Source organism: Strix aluco, chromosome 1 (genome assembly GCF_031877795.1).
Source record: "Strix aluco isolate bStrAlu1 chromosome 1, bStrAlu1.hap1, whole genome shotgun sequence".
In the NCBI taxonomy this organism is placed as follows: Eukaryota; Metazoa; Chordata; class Aves; order Strigiformes; family Strigidae; genus Strix; species Strix aluco.
In genome coordinates this window covers 168,909,621-168,928,778 of record NC_133931.1, presented here as the reverse complement: position 1 = coordinate 168,928,778, position 19,158 = coordinate 168,909,621, and the positions used below count along the sequence as shown (strand labels likewise).

At 49.3% G+C, this 19,158-nt stretch overlaps 1 protein-coding gene across 1 annotated transcript; it reads right to left on the bottom strand.

Annotated features, from left to right (window-relative positions):
• Nucleotides 1–1,396: 1,396 nt before the first annotated feature.
• CDC25A (cell division cycle 25A) lies at nucleotides 1,397–16,633 on the bottom strand. Its single transcript, XM_074850106.1, has 16 exons — nucleotides 16,421–16,633; nucleotides 13,326–13,411; nucleotides 11,299–11,353; nucleotides 10,622–10,657; nucleotides 10,440–10,476; nucleotides 9,950–10,051; nucleotides 9,389–9,505; nucleotides 8,402–8,515; nucleotides 7,650–7,724; nucleotides 6,865–7,017; nucleotides 6,469–6,561; nucleotides 6,023–6,085; nucleotides 5,835–5,933; nucleotides 4,984–5,114; nucleotides 4,503–4,614; nucleotides 1,397–3,173 (listed from the first exon to the last, which is right to left on the bottom strand). The coding sequence occupies exons 1-16, from the start codon at nucleotides 16,570–16,572 to the stop codon at nucleotides 3,033–3,035; spliced, it is 1,566 nt and encodes a 521-aa protein (XP_074706207.1). The 5' UTR covers nucleotides 16,573–16,633; the 3' UTR covers nucleotides 1,397–3,032.
• Nucleotides 16,634–19,158: the final 2,525 nt, after the last annotated feature.

Genomic DNA, 19,158 nt, shown 5'->3' with positions numbered 1-19,158 from the left:
CACGCTTTCTGCTGAAGCTATTCACATCCCTCACACAACAGGCCTCTCAGGTGCTGCGCTGGGAAAGCTTCCAGCACAAACAAGGATCTTCATCCAAAAGCAGGCTGCAACTCTCTGCAGCGTAGATGGCACAATGGAAATACACCGCCTGGAAACTCAGATGGCTGCAGCCCTGCTGCTCCCGAGTCACTGGGGTGATGATTAAAGACCCAAGTCCGTATCAGCCTGGAAACAGCCCAGACTGGGGCTGAACTGGACTTTCCCAGCTCTGTCCACCCCTGCCAGGGTCCTGGGCTCCACACGAGGCTCTGAGTGGTTCTCACCCAGCCGCCTTTGCCAGCTACGGGTACACAAATATCTGTCAGCTGGGCCAGAAAAACCAGTCTGCCCCTGTCTGGTCAAAGAGAGACTGGCTCTTAGGAAGGATTTCTTTGCAGAAGGGGTTGTTGGGCGTTGGAATGGGCTGCCCAGGGCAGGGGGGGAGTCCCCATCCCTGGAGGGGTTGAAGAGTCGGGTTGACCCAGCGCTGAGGGATCTGGTGGAGTTGGGAACGGTCAGGGTGAGGTTCATGGTTGGGCTGGAGGAGCTTCAAGGGCTTTTCCAACCTGGATGATTCTGGGATTCTGATTCTGTGAATTCCTGGAGCATACAGGAAAGCAGGACGTTATTTGTCATCATTTAAAGTTATCCCAGAAGCAATGAGCAAAGGAAAAAAGAGTGGGGTTTGTTTGACGTCCCCCCCAGGACTCTTAAACACAGACTGAGGTGGGTATAAAGCAAGCGGTCGCTTTTCCATCTCCGCAGGGTTACAGGCACAGCCCATCCCTCAGAGCACACCTGCAGCTCAGTCCCCTGACACCGCTGGGCCACAGAGCTGCTCCACTCAGTTTCCTGAATATCAGGAAGTTTGGGATAACGATTTAGGGGCATTTGCAGGAAGTGCAACTGTAAAGCCACAGATTGCCATAATGGTTTTGCTCCAGATGAGTGACCTTAGAAAAGAGCATCGCAGCTTCATCAGTCTCCATCTGCTTTTCCTTTTTTTCTTTGAACACGGCTGGTGAGTTAAAACTTTCACATAGAACAACTATTTGTTTACAAAGTTGTACCAAGACATCTTGCCCAGCCACCGTACAGCTAAACGGATTACTTACCGCTTAGGCTTGGCGCAACGGGCCTTGCACCAAAAAGCAGTTTGGGGTGATAGCATTGCCACCCGTGTGTGTCACGGGCAGCTGGCCTTCCCCCACACACACCAACACACCCCTTCTTCCCACCACACAGCCCCCCCAGCACGTCACCAGCTTCCTCCGGGAGTTCAGACCTTCCAAGGGAGATCTGCTAATCGCCGTCTCTGATTTAGCATTTCATCAATTTCCTATTCAAGATATTCAGCTTTGAGGAAAACCAGCAAAATCCAATTTATTTTTTTTCAAATTGAGAAAGTTAAGAGTTCAAAGTTTATCCTTTCAGCTCTCCAGAGGATTAACAGCAGGTTTTAAGAAAGTTTTTTTTTTAAAAATATCAAGTTAAAATTCCACATAGGGCACCTCCATTTCAGTATCTCTTTCTTTTTTTTTACATAGATACACCAGTACACAAGGCTAGCTCGCGGGGAGCAAGCCAAGCCGTGCGAAGCGTGGATTACTGCTAAAGAGCCGAGAGCTTCCAGGACGTGTGGCTTTCCCAGGCTGCACGCCCGGCCTCGGGAGCACTGGTTTCACCAAGAAATTCCTGTGTGAGGAAGACGAGCTGCAGCAATCATCGCAGCGTTGCTGCGTCAAGCAGCCGGCCTTACCCCGAAATCACCGGGCAAAGCTGGGTAAGGTTCGTTAGTTGGGTCTTCGGTGACACCAAAAATTAGCAGCAAAGCAGTTTTAGGGCCGGCACTGTTGTGCCGCAGAACCGTGAATTCTGCTTTAGGTGGGCAATTTGTAGAGCTCAGCTACCAGGTACAGCACTGGCTGAGGAAGTGCCTCTTCCTTCAAGAATTAATTCTATTTCCTGCCTTTCCTGGCAGAAGGTGCTTCTGCTACTGGAGAAGTGGCTGAAGTCAAAGCCACAGCAGCAGGAGCGGTTTTGGAACAGCTTCCCTGGGATCACCAGCGCCATTCCTGACAGCCAGGCTCTTTTCTGGACATATTTCATTCTAATAACACACAGCCTTGGACGGAGCTGTGACAGTAAATCGCTGCTGTTGAGAAACCTGGTAACAGCTTTGCCACCTGGGATCACCAGAGACAGCCCAATTCTGAATTACCCTCAGCTCCCAGAAGCTCTCCCCATGTTGAAATACCAACTAGAACTAAAGCAGCAGCTAAATACAAATTACTATAAAATAAAGCAATCTAGATTAAGTAAACTAGGTGAACACAGTATCTACATAAAATAAGCAGTTTCCCCTTAGACTGTCTTCAAGAGGCTTCCCATGGCAAAACACAGGAGGTGGGAACCTCGAGCTGTAATGAACTACTTCCCGTTTTACTTCACCACGACGCATTATGCTATGAAAACACAGAATCCGAGCTGCAGCTGAGAAAAATAATTAACCCCCCCCACCCCCCAACAGCAGGCTGCCCTTTAGCAGAAGCAAGGTTTAAGTACAATCCAGATGATTCAACTGCAGCGGTAGTAGCTTCATTTGACTGTATTTAAATAAAACAAAGCATTTTAAAAAATAACAGGCACTAAAATACCCTCCCTGCTTTAACACCATGTGCCAGCCGAGCCCCACGGACGTGGCCTCTCCCCACCCCTCCCCGGGCAGACTGTCAGGCAGTTTGTGGATGTCACACGAGGAGCCGTTTCCTCAGAGCGGCGTAACAAGAGTATTCAGAAGAGTCAGCTCCCAGCCAGCACCCGGGCTGCTCGGCTCAGACCTGCAGCCCCAAATTCCACAGTGTTCCCAGTAAGACAACAGACGGGGAGGGAGCCGGTGGCGGATAACCATGAGCGAGGAACAAGCACGTCTCCCTCCCACTGCAGCCCTCTCCCCCCAAAAACAGGCAGTCTTCGCTTGTTCCGTTCGGCCCTTAGAGCTTCTTCAGGCGACTGTACAGTTCCCTTTTGCTCCTCTCGCCAGCCCAGGTTCGGCTTTTGGTGCGGAACCTTTTCAAGTCTTCTTTGAAGTCCTCGTGGTGCATGGGGCGGTAGCTCTGGGGCTCGCAGAAACTCTGGGGAAAGAGAAGCTGGTTTCACTTCAGCGCGTCACAGGAGAGGTGACCTCCGAGACCCACCGAGAGAGCCTGGTAGCAACCACCCCAACAGCCAGCACCAGAATAAACAGAAATAAACCCCCCGCCTCTGGGCAGGAGCCTCATCCCAGCCGCTCTCGGACAAAGCCAAGCGATACTCAGATTACAGCTCCTTCAGAAGCGATAGCTGTTGAACGAAGGGCTTTCAGGCCTGTGTACAAAGCTCTCACCCCAAGTTTTCTGGCAGATGTCAACACACAAACTAAGTTTATCTTGGATTCACCTTGAAATAGCACAGATGTGAAGAACACTTGTATCTCAGACCGGCCAGCGCCTGGCCCTCATCGCCTGTTCCATGCTGCCACCTTGAGGCCCTCGGTCCTCCCACCTCGGGACAGGAGACCCAGAGGCCCGAAAAAAAACCCTCGAAACAAAACCCCGGCGGCCCAACCACCGCAGGGGAGCCAGCAGATCGCGGGGAGAGCCAAAACCCAGCAGCACTCGCTGCCAGGAACACCGGCATCCCAGTCGCTGGGAGAGCCCAGGCCCCACTGGGGAACGGCACGCAGCCCCACACAGCGCGGCCAAATCTCTCGCGTCTTTCTGAAAACGCACCAAGTCCCAGAGGGGGGAGGTAAGCCGAGAGACCCTCTGAAGTGTGGGTCTGAGAGGGACTACAGCGACAGTTGGGCCACAGCCGGTTTTGTGTCAGAACAGCAGGAAGAACGAGTTGGGGAGAGGGAGTACAGCACTGACAGGCTGAAGCAGCTAAAGGGATCCAGGAGAGACCATCCCCAGAATGCTGGGAAACTGCTCGGCATCTTTTAGTTTCCTTTTCTGAATCACAGGCTGAAAACTCAAAGCTCGAGTTTTTCAATTTTGCTATTTTAGTATAAAATGAGACTTCAGGTTTCCATTTGTTACATGGCAATTACTGTCAAGCCTCTCTTCTCTCCTAGTCCTTGCAGGCTGAGCAGTCTTAAATTTCTTCCCCGAATGACATTTTGAACTCCTAGTTGTTATAGGGGGGGTAGAATTTTGTATTTTACTCGAGACAAGTGGAAGAACTTTTCAACTCTGGCAGCAAGACAGCTCTGAAGTATGGAATAGGCTTTGAGAGCCTCGCTGTCAAATTTTAACTGCTCTCAGTACAGAAGAGCATTGAAACAGAGCAGGAAAAGCTATCCCAGCAAAAACACTCTACCCCAAAGATAAGTCTGATTGAGTACGAATACATCAGTATTATTTAATCTATTGTTTCTTCTCCTGCGAGTGTGAAAGAGATGAATTTAAGAGAACGTTACTTACACGGCATCTTAGGAAGAAGTCCTTGTAGCCCCCCTTGAGGACATACAGCTCTGGGTAGTGGAGGTTGGGGTATTCATTACCCAGCCTGTCCCGCTCTCTCACAAACCGGCACCTGTAGCAGGAAAAAGATCTTGCATTCAACAAACAACAGGTGCAAACAGCTCTCACCCAAGACTTCCCATTCCTCGGATAACAGAAGTAAGCCACTGCCTATCAGGAACAGGCTGACAAGCCACGCTGGCTGCAAAGCTGTGCCTAACTGGTTTTTCCTTTCCACCTCGAAGCATTCCAGCCCAACTTCAACATGGCCACTCGCACCGTGGGCTCCATCACATCCCTGCCAGAGGTGACAACCAACATCTGCTCGCCATAAACTGTGTCTTAAGCAGCGTGCCAGCATGGTAACTGGTGCCACCCTGAAAGCTTTGATCTCAGCTAGCACAGCAGCAAGTTCTTCTCTAGGGTATGTGGGATAACTCACATGCGAGGACCCCGCTCTGAAGAAAACTCGCAGTGGAACACTATTATCACTCGTTTGTTCTCCGATGGCTGGATCGGCTTCTTAAGCAAGTACTCTTCCACATCCTCTTCCATGTGGAGGTTTACAGCACCCTGTGAAGGCAGAGCCATGCCCGAGCACGGGCAGTGAGTGGAGAACAGTCACAAACCTATCCCACTTCCATGCAAGCCTCATCTTAGCTTCCTAGAGGAGCTCTGGCCACCCTCTCCAGCCGTTGGAACACAGCTCAGACCCGGGCAGAACATTACGGATAGTCTAACGCTGATTCTGCGTGACCTGGACCTGGTCCAACAGCCATTTCAACAGTTGTGGCTTGTTGGATTTCCCTTCCCATCTTATTCTATTTGAGAGAGCTGGGCAGCTTGCTCAAGCAGCAAACTTCAAGATCAATTATGTTTTGTATAGCCATTTGTTCTGGGAAGTCTGTGGTTTAAATGAAGTTTAATATTCTGACTTTATCTTCCCTAGATATCAGGATGCTGGACAGCAAGTGTCGTACATCCTCCTCGGGAGCCATCTTTCTGCTTGTCACACAGGCCACCTCCTCTGCTTAAGGAAAGTGGAACATTCCCTCCTTTGAGGGGAAAAAAAAAAAAAAAAAAAAAAAAAATCACTTTGTGAACCACATGTGAGCTCAGTGTCCCGAGACTGACACAGTGCAGGGTCATACCAGGATTGCAGACCTCAGTGAGGCACCCCAGCTGTATCCACATGGCCTTGGATACTCACGAGTCAAGAGCAGCCCCACACGGCGCCAAGTGACCCGTTTGCAACTTCAGACAACTCTGATCACTCTTACAGGGTCAACATACCTTGATGTGTCCTCCTTCATACTCATATGGGTATCTACAATCAATTATCACACACTCCTTGATGAACCTCGCAAACTTCCCAGTCAGCACAGACACAATCTGAAAAAAAACAACAGTTGTTTCAAGATGGTTTTGTGTTGTTCCCCCTCCCAGAAAAGAATTTTTCTTACTGTCTCTGGAGCACATACCATTTCTGAGTCGATATATTTTAAATCTTGATGCTTCCCATCAACAGTGTGGAATAAATAACCCTATAAGACAAACAGCATTTAATGAATAAAATTCCAAATGTGAGCCACGTAGGCAATAGCACAGTGTCCAGCAGTTAATTTTGTAACACAGATACTTTGTTGACAAGAATCTCTTCAGCAAAGCTCAAGAGTTAAAGCTAAGAATTCTAATATTCAGGGACAGAATTCTGGTTTTGGCTCCTATACTGAAGGCATTTTGCGGGTCTTTTTGGGTAACCGCTTGTGTCTAACCTATGAAAGCAGCCTCTCACCTTCCCTAGGGATTGGAGTGCACACTGCTAAAGGAGGGAAGTGCTTTACTTGGGCTGGTTTGAGACACCTCTACCAAGAGTGGCCATTGAAACACTGGAATTAACACTTGACCCTTAAATCACTTGAATTACCTTTGAGAAGTCACCAATAAGGTCTCTCTGGTCACTGTCCAAAATGCTTTCGATCTCCGCTGCGGAGGATTGTGTCTTCACCATTTTCAAACTCTAGAGGAACACAGGTTAGAGATCAACGCCGAGCACTGAGAGCAGAGAGATCCGTTTCCCAAAACATAACAGAATCCTCAAAAGTTTACTCTGAAGCCCTGAATTAAGGCAAAACTCAGGCTCAGGAGATGCAACTACTGCACCAGCTCCTCCAGATCCCCTGCACTGTGCAGAGAAGGCAGTTTGGCTAGGTCAGCAATTCACCTGAAGAAGGTCTCTCATTACCCTTCATAAACTAGACGCCTATATTAGATCCTCTCCTAATCAATTCTCTATTACAAAACTGGATGCCAAGCCACCAACCGTTGAGTCCTCAGAAGGCGTTCCAGGCAGGCTTTTCCTCTTCTTGGTTTTTCCTGGAGAATTCTCTTCCTGGGATCTCTCCATCCTTTTCTGGGTGGTTCTTCCTACAGCACTAGGCACAGAGGAAGAGCCAAACAACCGGCACCGTTTGGCCTACGAGGAAGGAGAGAAGTTAAGAGTTGTCCAGCAAAGATTGAGATTAGAAACTAAGTGAGCCTCAGACTTTCAGACTATTACAAATGTTGCCTCGTATAAGGCACCACCAGGGCACAGCAACAGCAGGATGTTAATAGGGTCATCTAAATGCAGAACCCACATTTCCAGTAACACTTGTTCCTTGCTGTGAGGACGGGGTGAGCTTGGAGCACCATAAACCATATGATGTGCTAGCAGGGTGCTTTATACTAATTAGCAGACAATCAGCAGATTAAGGGGCATTTTACTGGAGCCTAAACTCCCTTTGCAGTCTGTTATCAGGAGATTGGGCTACAGGCATTCCAGGTAAGTCTGTGCAGAATGTATTCAAGATATGTCAAGTATCTGATAAGGGAAGTCAAGATCTTTTTGCATTTATGAAGTGGTTTTGTAAAAAAAAAGTTAATGCCTATATAGGCACACAATGAGCATTGTTCCACACTGACAAAGTCTTTCAGGTAAACAGGCTTTAGAGATAAGGGGCTTTCTGCCATCTCTTGTTTTGTTGTTGTTATTATGGACACAGGATCAGAGACAGTGTGATCAATTGTCCCCGTCTCTGTTCTGCTGTGCTCTCACAGAACACTCACCCGCTTGTCTGATTTCCTCATGACCAGTGGGGCAGTCCAGAGGCTCGCCACATCAGACGGCATCTCCTCATCGTTCTGAGAAAAAAGAAGAAAGTTTATTCTCATCTATTTCACCGTGGGCAGAGACTGTAAATACAGCTTCTGCACAGCTGGGGCAAACACTCCAGTCAAATTCAGCTGTCAGAGCAGTTTTAATTTAACGCAATTACTAGTCCAATACTCAATGAAACAATGGACGAGTCAAGACATGTCGGAGAAGGTAAGTGTTATCAATTCATTGATTGATTAACAATGATGTTTCTCCAAAGCTTTAAGCATTTCAAATTCAGTTAGAAAGTCTTTTATTGAAGTGGCTTGAAAGCAAATATCACCTCTAGCTCTTTCAGCAAGTTTCTAAAGAAAAACACCAGCTATTCAAATAATTCTCTCTAGTAACACAATTCTCATTGGCCAGTAGGAACAGCAGCAATTCTTTAACTGCTGTTCACACACGAAGCAAATCCCACTGTCTGCACTGGGAAAGAGCACATGTAAGATAGAGACACTTAAATGTAAGAGTTGAAAAAGAGGATGACCCTGCTTCTAGCATTCCCTAGTACCTAGCTTTCTGCAGCTGGATTTACCACACCAACTTCTGCTAGAGCATACGTGCACCACGGACACGTATTCTCAGCAGACTATTAATGTTAGACAGAGCTGATTTTGTTTATCATGTTTCTATGTAATTTCTATTGTATTTCCTTTGTATGTACCTTCAAATCTTGCTCATCGAGCAGCTCTAGGAATCCATCGTCATCTTCGCTCTCAGAGGAGGTCAGAGAAGACCGCTGCAGGAAAGCTGGCCCGTCGTTTTCCTGTTCACCCAACTGAGACAAGACAGTTTTAACAACACTCCTCTTTGCTGCAGGATGCTGTAACCCCAGGGGTGATGCCACACCTCTCACTGCACTACAGAAAACATGGCAGTTATTCCACCACCTTCATTACTCTGACTTGAGCAAACCCCAGACCGAGTTCCACTACTTCTATTTGATCCATACAAAGGCTTCATTTGCCTCGTTAAGCAATAACCCCTTTCTCTGGCAGAAGCTGTCCAGTGAAGGGGCAAAGGAGAGAAATGGGTGGTGTCAACAGGAACAAGAATTAATATAAAACCCACAGTGGATAAACACAAGATCAAGAGGATCAAGCAGGATGAAGGACCACCAGATTCAAGGAGTGAAGACAGGACTTAGCCCCCCAGCTCTGTTTTGGCACAAGGACCCATCATGTTCTTTCAGTTGCTTTTCCTAAGCAATAGGATATGAATAAGGTAATATTTTCTTGCATGTCATATCTGGACATAAGATTCAGCTGCAGCTACACAGTTGAATTCACTGTTCCAAATGCATCTGCCTCAATATAAATATCTACTTTATTGATAGTGAAAACAAACTAAATTCCTCTATTCCACATCGTATGTCCACGCTCCCTTGATTTACTGCAGCATAACCTTAGCTCTGCAGTGACTAATCTTTCACAGACTACAGAACAAACATGTTTCAATCCTCTGACCATCTCATGAGCCATATGTGAGAATTTTCTTATCTGGCAGATAGATTAATTTTTCTATTTGGCACATGAATAGTGGTGATTAACAGCATTGTCTTAGAATCCTGATGCAATTTTTCTTCCTCAGGGACTGTAGGTACGCAGAGGATTAGGTAAGAATTAGTTGTAAAAAACACTGTAGTACTTACTATCTGAGCTGGAGGTGAGCTCTGCCTTGATCCAGGAACACTTTTTCCATGACGGGAATGGATATGCACAGAACAACGAGAAGCTGGTTTGGTTGGCTTCTTAAACTCAAACGATTCCTGAATTAAAGAGGAGCAAAGTGATCATTTTACCAAAGTTACAAATTGTGCGAGCTGCTGGCATCTTTTTTTTTTTTTTTGCAGGGGTGGGGTTTGTTTTGGTTTTTTTAAACTACCTGAAGTTTTGGATTTAAGCTCCCTGCTGCCAACAGAAATAGTCTGAAGGTGAATGTTTTCAAATTAAAGATGTTACAGTAGTGATTCATTTTACATAATCAAGCTTTTATCCTCCTGATATCACCTACAGGCTTAAGGCTTTCCTACTTCTTTTGTCAGACAACTTCATTCAGATATAACTTTGTTATGGCTGACTGAACTACAGCTTGGCAGAGAGTAAGAGAAGCCTTTTCCACCGCACCCGCTGTTGAAGGGGTGTGCTAATTCAGCTTCCTTGGTGCTGCCTCTCACCCCATATCATCGCAGGCAACAGAAAGCAACACTTACATTCTCCTTATTTTCATCTTGTTCCAAGAGCTGAAAAGCATCGCTATCCAGAGAATCAGAATGGTTTCTCTTCAGAGCAGGACTGGATCCCAGGAGGCTTTGCTACAACATTCAGACAAAAGTGCCAGCTCAGCATTGTGCCACACAGTCTCTGCACAACCACGTTTTAAGCAAAAGGGGAGTTAATAAAAACTGTAAGGTCTCTGACTACAGATCAGTGCTAACTGCGCAGAAGTCTTTTACGCTCACGTCTCAGTACAGGTATCAAAATGCTTCAACTGCATTAGTGACAAAGCTGCATCACTGAAATTTCACGCCAACTTGAAGGTGATTTTGAGTTTGCAAGCTGTAATTCTGACAGTTTTCATTAAGTACCACAGCAGCTGTTCTTGAAGCCAGAAAATTAACAAGTTATGGAACGTATCCAACTAAAAACACAACACGCTAAATCCTTTAACATTTATATAACATCAACACCACTCTCACTTACTGGCAGTGAATGTATTCTTCTGAAAGGCATCCGAATGCTACAATGAAAAAGAACCAAGATTTATTTCAATATTTTGTTTTAAAAGACAGTAACGTGAGTAGAACTCACTCCCCCCACCCCCAGTAAAACTCCGTAAGCTACAACAGTCACTGACAGAGAAGTTAAGATAGAAGTATACTTACTTCAGTCTGCTGGATTCAAGAATCGCTTTCTCAAACCTAAAAAGCAAGCGAGATGCCCCAGAGTTAGCACCAAAGGATAATACACTAAAAATCAACCTTGTATTTAAGTCATGAAGTGTTGTGCTAAGCAGAAACCAATATGTTTCTTGATGACACCGGCTATTTATAGCCAGTTTATCCAATCCTAGTTTTTGAAACACTAGCTAGACTCCCTTCTTCCCCTCCTTTCCCCAATTTTTTTCTACATTGTTTAGACAAGAAAAGCTAGGTTGAAGGAAGAAAAGCTCAGTAAGTCAGGCACGAAGGATATCTGTCCCCCATCACAGAACATTTGGGAGGGGGAATCTGTGGCAAATTCAAAGCTCAGAGCAACTGCCTGGTATCAGTTAAGGCATATAGAAGCATAAATTATACAGACTCCTGGTAAGGTGCCAGGGTCGTGCTCAGTCTGGCTGGTACAACACGTTAACTCAGACCCAAGACTTGTTAAGTACTCGGGGACACAGAGGAGACAGAAGGCCTGGCATCTCCAGCTGCAGAGCACTACAGCCCACCCTTCCAGAGGCTTGAGAGAAGAGCCCACTGCGTGCATGCCCGCAAAGGAAAACCCACGTCCTACATTTGTTAATAGTGCAACGTGAAACGCCAGAAGTCAGGCTTAGCATACGGTTACATACGTTTCCTCCATGATATCGTTTGAGGCTGCAGGACCAGGTGAATCCAGAGCACAACCTGCAGAGGAGAGACAGTATTTTCTACTGAGTAGCAGCATCTCAGCATCTAGGACATGCAAAATATGGGACATTGCTAGATTTCCTGAGCTTAGAGAGGAAACGGATTTCAGAAGTCCAGTCTGCAGCTCCATCTCAGTGTAGAAGCAAATAGTTGCAGATACTCCACACTGTTGGGTTTTTTTACCATGGATAAGGTGTTAGTGCTTGGGGAAAAATAGGAGTAATTAAAAAAAAAAAAAGGCAGCCCCAGCCCTGCCTAGAATGTCATATAGAACAGAGGGCTACCACATAACATGGCATACTCTTGGCTTATTCTCCCCCCCACAAATTTTAGTAAACAACTTTTAGGGGTTTTTTTAAGCCATGTTTTTACTTACATCTATAGGAAGAAATTCTGGGCTCACTCCAAAAAATTAGTCAAAAGGCACTTCTTAATGCACTCAAGGGTACCAAAAACAACAGCAAGCACTCCATAAGCACAAACCAAGTGAAACATTACAACTACACAGCATCTAAGCACAGCCAAATACCTACTTAAGCACAGATCCCCAAGGAGTTTTTGTATTATGGTTATATTCACAAGCCCTAGTGACAGGCCAACAGCTCACCAGAACGTACTCTACACCATCATGACAAGACTTGTTGCTGCTTTGGTGACTGTGATCTAAACAAACTACAAAGAATTAATTTGACTAATATGACAAGTAGTGGTCTCGGCAGTGTTTTGTAAGCACTTAAGACCTGCTTGGGAGAGGGGAAAAAAAAAAAAGCCAAGAAGAAAGTGAAGATTTAGCAAGCTTGGTTATTCTATCCCGCTCTGTGGTTTGTGAGCTGTTCTCACATTTTAGCGGTTCATAAAGTTCCTCTGAAGGCTGAAAGTACCATGCACAGTCAGACTGGTGCATAAATTCAGGTGGAGACACTGATTTCCATCACTGGGCTGGACCAATGAAGTATCAGAAGCTTCCCTGATTCTAAAAGTTATGGGGTAATAGCTTATTTCATTTTCACCGATAAAGCATCTCATCTGAAAAAAGCACTTTTAGGCAAGTATCAGTGCTAAGATACAGCTCCCCAGGTTTCAGATAAACAATCAGCTCTTGTTAACAAAAAGCCACAAAAAAAAAAAAAAACAAAACACAAACCATAAGACAAACCGTGCTCAATGGCCTTGATTTGAGCATGCAGAGGAGGTTAGCACAGCTTGGGTTTAAAGAGAGAAAGCACACAGTGACGACTTGCTCTCATCACAGTTATCACCCTCCAAAGGGCACAAACTCAAACCAGTCCCATTCCGAGCTGAATGCAGATATGCAACGGGTCCTATCAATGGAGAACTAAACACTATCTCCCTGTTTTCCAGACCTCAGCACCGGCACACAACTATAAACGCTCACAAGCCGATGTCTGCAAGACACCGTGGAGGAGAGAATGGTGGGAATCCAATTCACCAGTGAAGCCTATCTTGGGCTATCTCCAGCAGCCTTCATCGTCAGCTGTCCCTGCTGCAAGAAAGGCTGATACACTTGTGATAAGCTGTTGGCCTACTACCATCAAGAGCAGAACATCAAGGCAATCAGAAAATGGCAGCGATAAACATCATGCTGGAGTACAAAGCATGACAGGTCAGCAGCCACGTCTTAACAGCCATCCTAAGGAAAAAAGGAAAAAGCCATCTCTGACAGAGGCCCCCTGTGGGGGCAGAACCAGTTTTTCCTCCATGCTCGCTCTACTGCTAACATACTCCAGGACAATTAAAGCAAAAAAAATCCACCCACAACCCAAATTGTGAACTGCAGAAGCTTGCTAAGTGATGGTTCGCCTGCCTCCCTCCTTTCAAGAATGAGAAGTGGCTGCAGGGATTGCAGGCAGATTAGTTCTCTGTCCAAACCCTGGAAGCTACTTGCAGTGGAGGCCACATAAAGATACAATGCTTTTGATTTCTTATTTATTAACTGAGAAAGCCATACCCGAGTCTGTTGATTCTGATGACACTGTTCTTTGTAAACCATTAGCGTTCTTGTTTCCCAGATCTTGCTCAGCGTGTTCATGCAGACTGGAAAGGAAGTTAGATACTTGTTTTAAATGCTCATTGAAGCCAGAATACGAGTGCCTGAAGTGTCCAGCACAGGTGATCATAACCTGAAGCCGTTATCACCAGCAGCTTGGCAATCCTGCAGACTGCAGTCTCTCGTGCTCCGTGTGCTGCCGAGGACACGGACAATGCCACCTCAGCTCTAACACCTACAGGGACTTAAGCTTCAGGGCTGGGGTCTGTTTTTTTAAACCTGCACATGCAGTACTGATAATATTAAAAGTCAGGCTTCCAAAACAGAGACATTTAACACAATAATTATCCTGGTTGCCTTTCTGGTAACCTTGCAGCAAACTTTTCTCCGTGAAGTGCTAACTGTGAGGGGTTTTTTGAAACAAGGTTTTAGAGCCTGTCCTGAGCTTGTGCCTTCACTAATGAAGGTCCTAATACAACAAAGTGACAGACCTTGCGGATAAAACTTTAGGATTAAAAACAATTTAAGCGTGCAATAGGTTATTGGTGCCTGGAATCACATTAGCACCTCCCAAATGGTTCTCTGGAAACACGTGTATCGAAGCACCGTTATCCTTCTCAGGACTGCAACCCTCTCTTTGGCAGCCCCTCATTTAATTAACATTTTTCATAGAAAAACCACCAAACTTCTAACTCAAACTCATTTTTAGAAGTAGTTAGCTCTCAAATTTTCTGTTATCAACTAAGCGAGTTCTCCTCTGCTCACATAACCATCAGACCGGTCGAAATCATTCTGTAGGTGAAGGGGCTCGAGACATCCAGAGCTCCAGTAAGACCAGCCCCGACCCGAGGCGGGTGCAAGCACAAACCCTGCTCCGTGAGCAGGCAGGAACCTGCAGGCAAGCTGCCCGCCGCTGAGCCACATCAGACACACACCCCTTCCTGCGGGCAGGGGTCACCGCAGCCTCGATACAGAGAGGGATGCACATCAGATGTAGCCTTACTCTATAGTACCTTAAATAAGGGAAAAGCTACTCGAGTGTGGCTCCTCCATCACATGGGTTAAGTAAAAAAATATGCCAGGGAGCTACCTAGGGCTACAAATAATGAACATGGAGGGGACAGGTGCTAATCATTTACAGGAATTCCAGAAATCTGAAGGAGGACAGGATCATAAAGCAAGCAGGTGATTACAGAAATGAGAATGATATAAAACCAGCAAACAAAGGAGAAATACCAGGAGGGTCAGCAAGACCATAGCGGGCCAGGGCAAAACAGGAGCCATACAAGGGGCAAACTGTAGAGGTTACTGTAGGAGTAACGAGATTGAAGGAGTTAAGAGACGAGTAACAGCAAAACTGGATTGAGTGACTGCGTGGCTGGAGTTACGGGGAGAGAGGAGGGGCAGAGCCCAGAGACTGCAACACCTTGCACACGTGAAACAGTAAATAGAGAAGGAGAGTGCAGGAACCGGGCGAGGGTGTGCGGCAGGGTTAGAGGTGTTGGGTGCAGGAACCAGGCGAGGGTGTGCGGCAGGGTTAGAGGTGTTGGGTGCAGGAACCGGGCGAGGGTGTGCGGCAGGGTTAAGGGTGTTGGGTGCAGGAACCGGGCGAGGGTGTGCGGCAGGGTTAAGGGTGTTGGGTGCAGGAACCGGGCGAGGGTGTGCGGCAGGGTTAGAGGTGTTGGGTGCAGGAACCGGGCGAGGGTGTGCGGCAGGGTTAGAGGTGTTGGGTGCAGGAACCGGGCGAGGGTGTGCAGCAGGGTTAGAGGTGTTGGGTGCAGGAACCGGGCGAGGGTGTGCGGCAGGGTTAGAGGTGTTGGGTGCAGGAACCGGGCGAGGGTGTGCGGCAGGGTTAGAGGTGTTGGGTGCAGGAACCAGGTGAGGGTGTGCGGCAGGGTTAGAGGTGTTGGGTGCAGGAGACAGGCAAAGGGCGTTAGTGGATGGAGCTGAGATGATGCAGATAACGCGATATGGAAGGCAGGAAGGCCGGACACAAAGCTACCAGCATTCATTTGTAGGGAGAGGTGAACACACCCAGTGCCAGGGCCAGGCTCAGGAGCGAGGGGGATGCCCAGAGCAGAACCAGGGGAAGATGGGGACACGTGGGCATGGGGGAGACTGGCCCACTACGTAGGAGCCACGACCACGCGTGGGCAGGGACACCCGTGGGGCAGGGAGGGGTACGGGTGGGTGGCCCAAGCTCGGGACTCCCTAGGGAGAAAGGGGCTATCTAGCGGGAGGAGGGGCAGCGGAGGGGGTGGGCCCCGAGCAGCAGGAGGGGGGAGCAGAGCTCTGCAGGGGTGGAGGTATTAGGAAGTGTGTGGGGGGGTGTTTTAAGGGAGACGTAGAGGCGTCGGTTTTGCAAGGGGGTGGGGGGGGCATAGGAAGAACTCCTCGAGGCCTCATTTGGGGGGGGGGGGCAGGGAGAAACAGCGCCTCGAAGCCTCACTTTTTTGTGGGGAGGATTAGGAGAAGACGTCCTCGAGGCCTTAGCTTTAAGGGCGGGGAGTTGTGTTTGGAAGGAGAGAATGCGGGATAAGGTCCTCAAGGCCTCACTTCTAGAGGAAGAAGGAGATTAAAAGATCTTCAAGGTCTCGATTCGGGAGGTGGGGAGGAAGGAGGAGAGATCCACGAGGCCTCACTTTTTTTTGGGGGGTGGAGGGGGGGGTAGAGGAGGTCCCCGAGGCCTTGCTTCTGGAAGAGGGGTGCAGGGAAGGAGAAGAGTTCCTCGAGGCCTTGCTTTTCTTCTTTTTTTTTTTTTTTTTTTTTTTTTTTTTCCCCACAAACGGGGGGAGAAGAGCTCCCCCAGGACTCGCTTCGGGTCCGGGGTGTGGGAGAAGAGGCCCTCCAGAGGCATGGCGGGGGGGGGGGGTGTGGGTGGGTAGAGCCTCCCTTAGGCTTCGCGTCCGGGAGGGAATGGGGGAATAGGCCCTCGCGGCCTTTTATTTTTTTTTTTTGGGGGGGGGGGGGGGGGCAAGGTAAAGGCACGGTAGTCAGGAGGAAGGGGTGCGGGGGGTGCCCCGCTCCGCAGAAGGGCCTCCCCCGCTTTGACTCACCCGTGTCCCAGCTGCTCCATGGTGAAGCGGAGGTCGGAGACCGGCGAAAGATCGGCGGGAAAAAGAGACTTAACCACGGCGGGTGAAGCGGGAGAAGCCGGGGAGAAAAGCAGGAGGCGGCGGCGGTAGGAACCACCCGCTGCGGGATCCATCGCGCCGAGCCGACCCGTCTCCTGCTGTCAGCGCGGCCCGCACCGCTTTGACCCCAGCCGCTACCCGTCCCCGCTCCGAAGCTGGCGCCAAACCTCCCTCCACCAATCACAGCGCTCCGCCGCGCGGCATTTGAAAGGGGCGGGTGTTTGTTTTTAAACCAGCCCGCCCACCGCGCGCGCGCTGACCAGTAAGGAACGGCGGCGGGCGCCTCACGCCCTGCCCCTGCTGTTGCTTGAAGTCGCTCCCGCCCAATAGAAAAGCCAGCCAAGAGGGCGCCGCACGGAGCACGCATGCGTGCCGCGGGGGACTACATTTCCCGGCATGCAGCGGCGCACCGCGCGTTGCCCTCCACGGCGGTGCATGCCGGGAAATGTAGTCCCCGCCTCACTGAGGCGCCGGCTTGGCCGCCACCTCTCCCCCCGCCCTGGGCCTGAGGGGAAGCGGGTAAAACTGGGAAAGATGAGGGGAAAAGAGCACGAACTCAGCAGGCGACTGGGCCGGGGTGAGCCGAGGAACCCTTCCCGCGGCATTTCTCCTTCGATGGTGAGAACAGTAAACGAGGTGCATCACGGGGGAAGCGGCGACAGCTTTTGTGAGGCGTTTGGGGAGCGACTGCACGGAAGCAAGAAGCCAGCATACATCCCTGCGGCACTGAGAGGGGGTTTGTGGAGCGATAGCACTTATGAGACTGGTGTGGGACAAGAGAGACTTGAATGTGTCAGCACAGAAAGCAGGCGCAATTGGGCCGCTCCGAATAACCTCTGCAGACCTCACTCCTGTCCTCTGCCTTCAGCAGACTGTGATATTTATCCAAGAGCTGCTATTTGCCTTTAAAATGGACGCATGCCCAGCTTTTCAGAGGATCCATTGCCCTGCCTTGTCTTTTTCCTCCCCTGCCCACAGCCACAGAGCAGGATGGAGGCAGCGTGGAAAGGAGGGGACTCCTTGTGTGGGTCACCCCTCAGACCTGTCCGGTTGTGGACACTGCAGGTGCAGGGGAAGCAGTCCTAGCTCCAAAACGCATGGTCCCATTTTACAGATGGAGAAAAAAGGTGATACAGTGAAGCGCTCGGGACATGCAGCGTGGCTGCAGCAGGTCGCGTGTCTTCTCCTCATGCAGGGGTTTTGCAGATCCCTGCTGTTGAACCGAGTCCCTGGCAGATGAGCTCTGCCAGATCTCCCGGTGGGGGTTTCACAGGCCGCTGTCTCTGGCTGCGGAGATGATCACATCGGGTCTGGTGTTCTCAGCCTGGCACAGCGCCGTAAAAGTCTTGTCAGGGGATCCCACACCTCCAGGACACAACCCCTGTCCCTCCCACCAGATCCACACAATGCTCCTGATTCCTGAATTAGACAACATGGTATCTGCTCCCTCTCTGACCACCTAGGCTCTCACAGATCCCCATCACACCCCCATCTCCAGGCTTGGGTTGGGCCCTCACTCCAGCTCTCCAGTCGGTCGGGTCATCTCCCTGAACATTTCCCTTTCAACCAACAGCTTTTACAGCTTTACCTGAGCAGTTAGCACCACTATTAGCAGCTCTGTGGCTCCACCCTGAGTTCCTGGGTGTGGGGTGGCTGCACCCCTATCCTGCCCACAACACAGCATACCACATGAGCCAAAGCGACCTGCTTGTTGGATGAGGGGAAGGCTGTGGGTGTTGTTTACCTTAACTTTAGTAAGGCCTTTGACACTGTTTCCCACAGCATTCTCCTGGCAAAACTGGCTGCTCTTGGCTTGGATGAGCAGACGCTTTGCTGGGTAAAAAACTGGCTGGATGGCCGGGCCCAGAGTGGTGGTGAATGGAGTTAAATCCAGTTGGTGGCCGGTCACGAGTGGTGTCCCCCAGGGCTCGGTTTTGGGGCCACTCCTGTTTAACATCTTTATTGATGATCTAGACGAGGGGATTGAGTGCACCCTCAGTAAGTTTGCAGGCGACACCCAATTGGGTGGGAGTGTTGATCGGCTCGAGGGTAGGGAGGCTCTGCAGAGAGATCTGGACAGGCTGGAGTGATGGGCCAAGGACAACTGTATGAGCTTCAATAAGGCCAAATGCCGGGGGCTGCACTTGGGTCACAACAACCCCCAGCAGCGCTACAGGCTTGGGGAGGAGTGGCTGGAGAGCTGCCAGTCAGAGAGGGACCTGGGGGTGTTGATTGACAGCTGGCTGAACAGGAGCCAGCAGTGTGCCCAGGTGGCCAAGAAGGCCAATGGCATCCTGGCTTGTATCAGCACTAGCGTGGCCAGCAGGGACAGGGAAGGGATCTCACCCCTGTGCTCGGCACTGGTGAGGCCGTCCCTCGATGAGTGGGTTCAGTTTTGGGCCCCTCACTCCAAAAAGGCCATTGAATGACTCGAGCGTGTCCAGAGAAGGGCAACGGAGCTGGTGCAGGGTCTGGAGCACAGGTCTGATGGGGAGCGGCTGAGGGAACTGGGGGGGTTGAGTCTGGAGAAGAGGAGGCTGAGGGGAGACCTCATGGCCCTCTCCAACTCCCTGAAAGGAGCGTGCAGAGAGGGGGGAGGAGTCTCTTTAACCAAGTAACAAGTGATAGGACAAGAGGGAATGGCCTCAAGCTGCGCCAGG

Bases quoted from the DNA above. Each gene is read 5' to 3' on its own strand.
- CDC25A (XM_074850106.1), bottom strand. From the start codon at position 16,572: ATGGATCCCGCAGCGGGTGGTTCCTACCGCCGCCGCCTCCTGCTTTTC. The intron at 10,052-10,439 runs GTAAGTGAGAGT...TGAATGTTGTAG, and splicing joins GAAGAATACATTCACTGCCA to CAAAGCCTCCTGGGATCCAG. The intron at 4,615-4,983 runs GTGAGTTATCCC...TTCCTGCTACAG, and splicing joins TCAGAGCGGGGTCCTCGCAT to GTGCCGGTTTGTGAGAGAGC.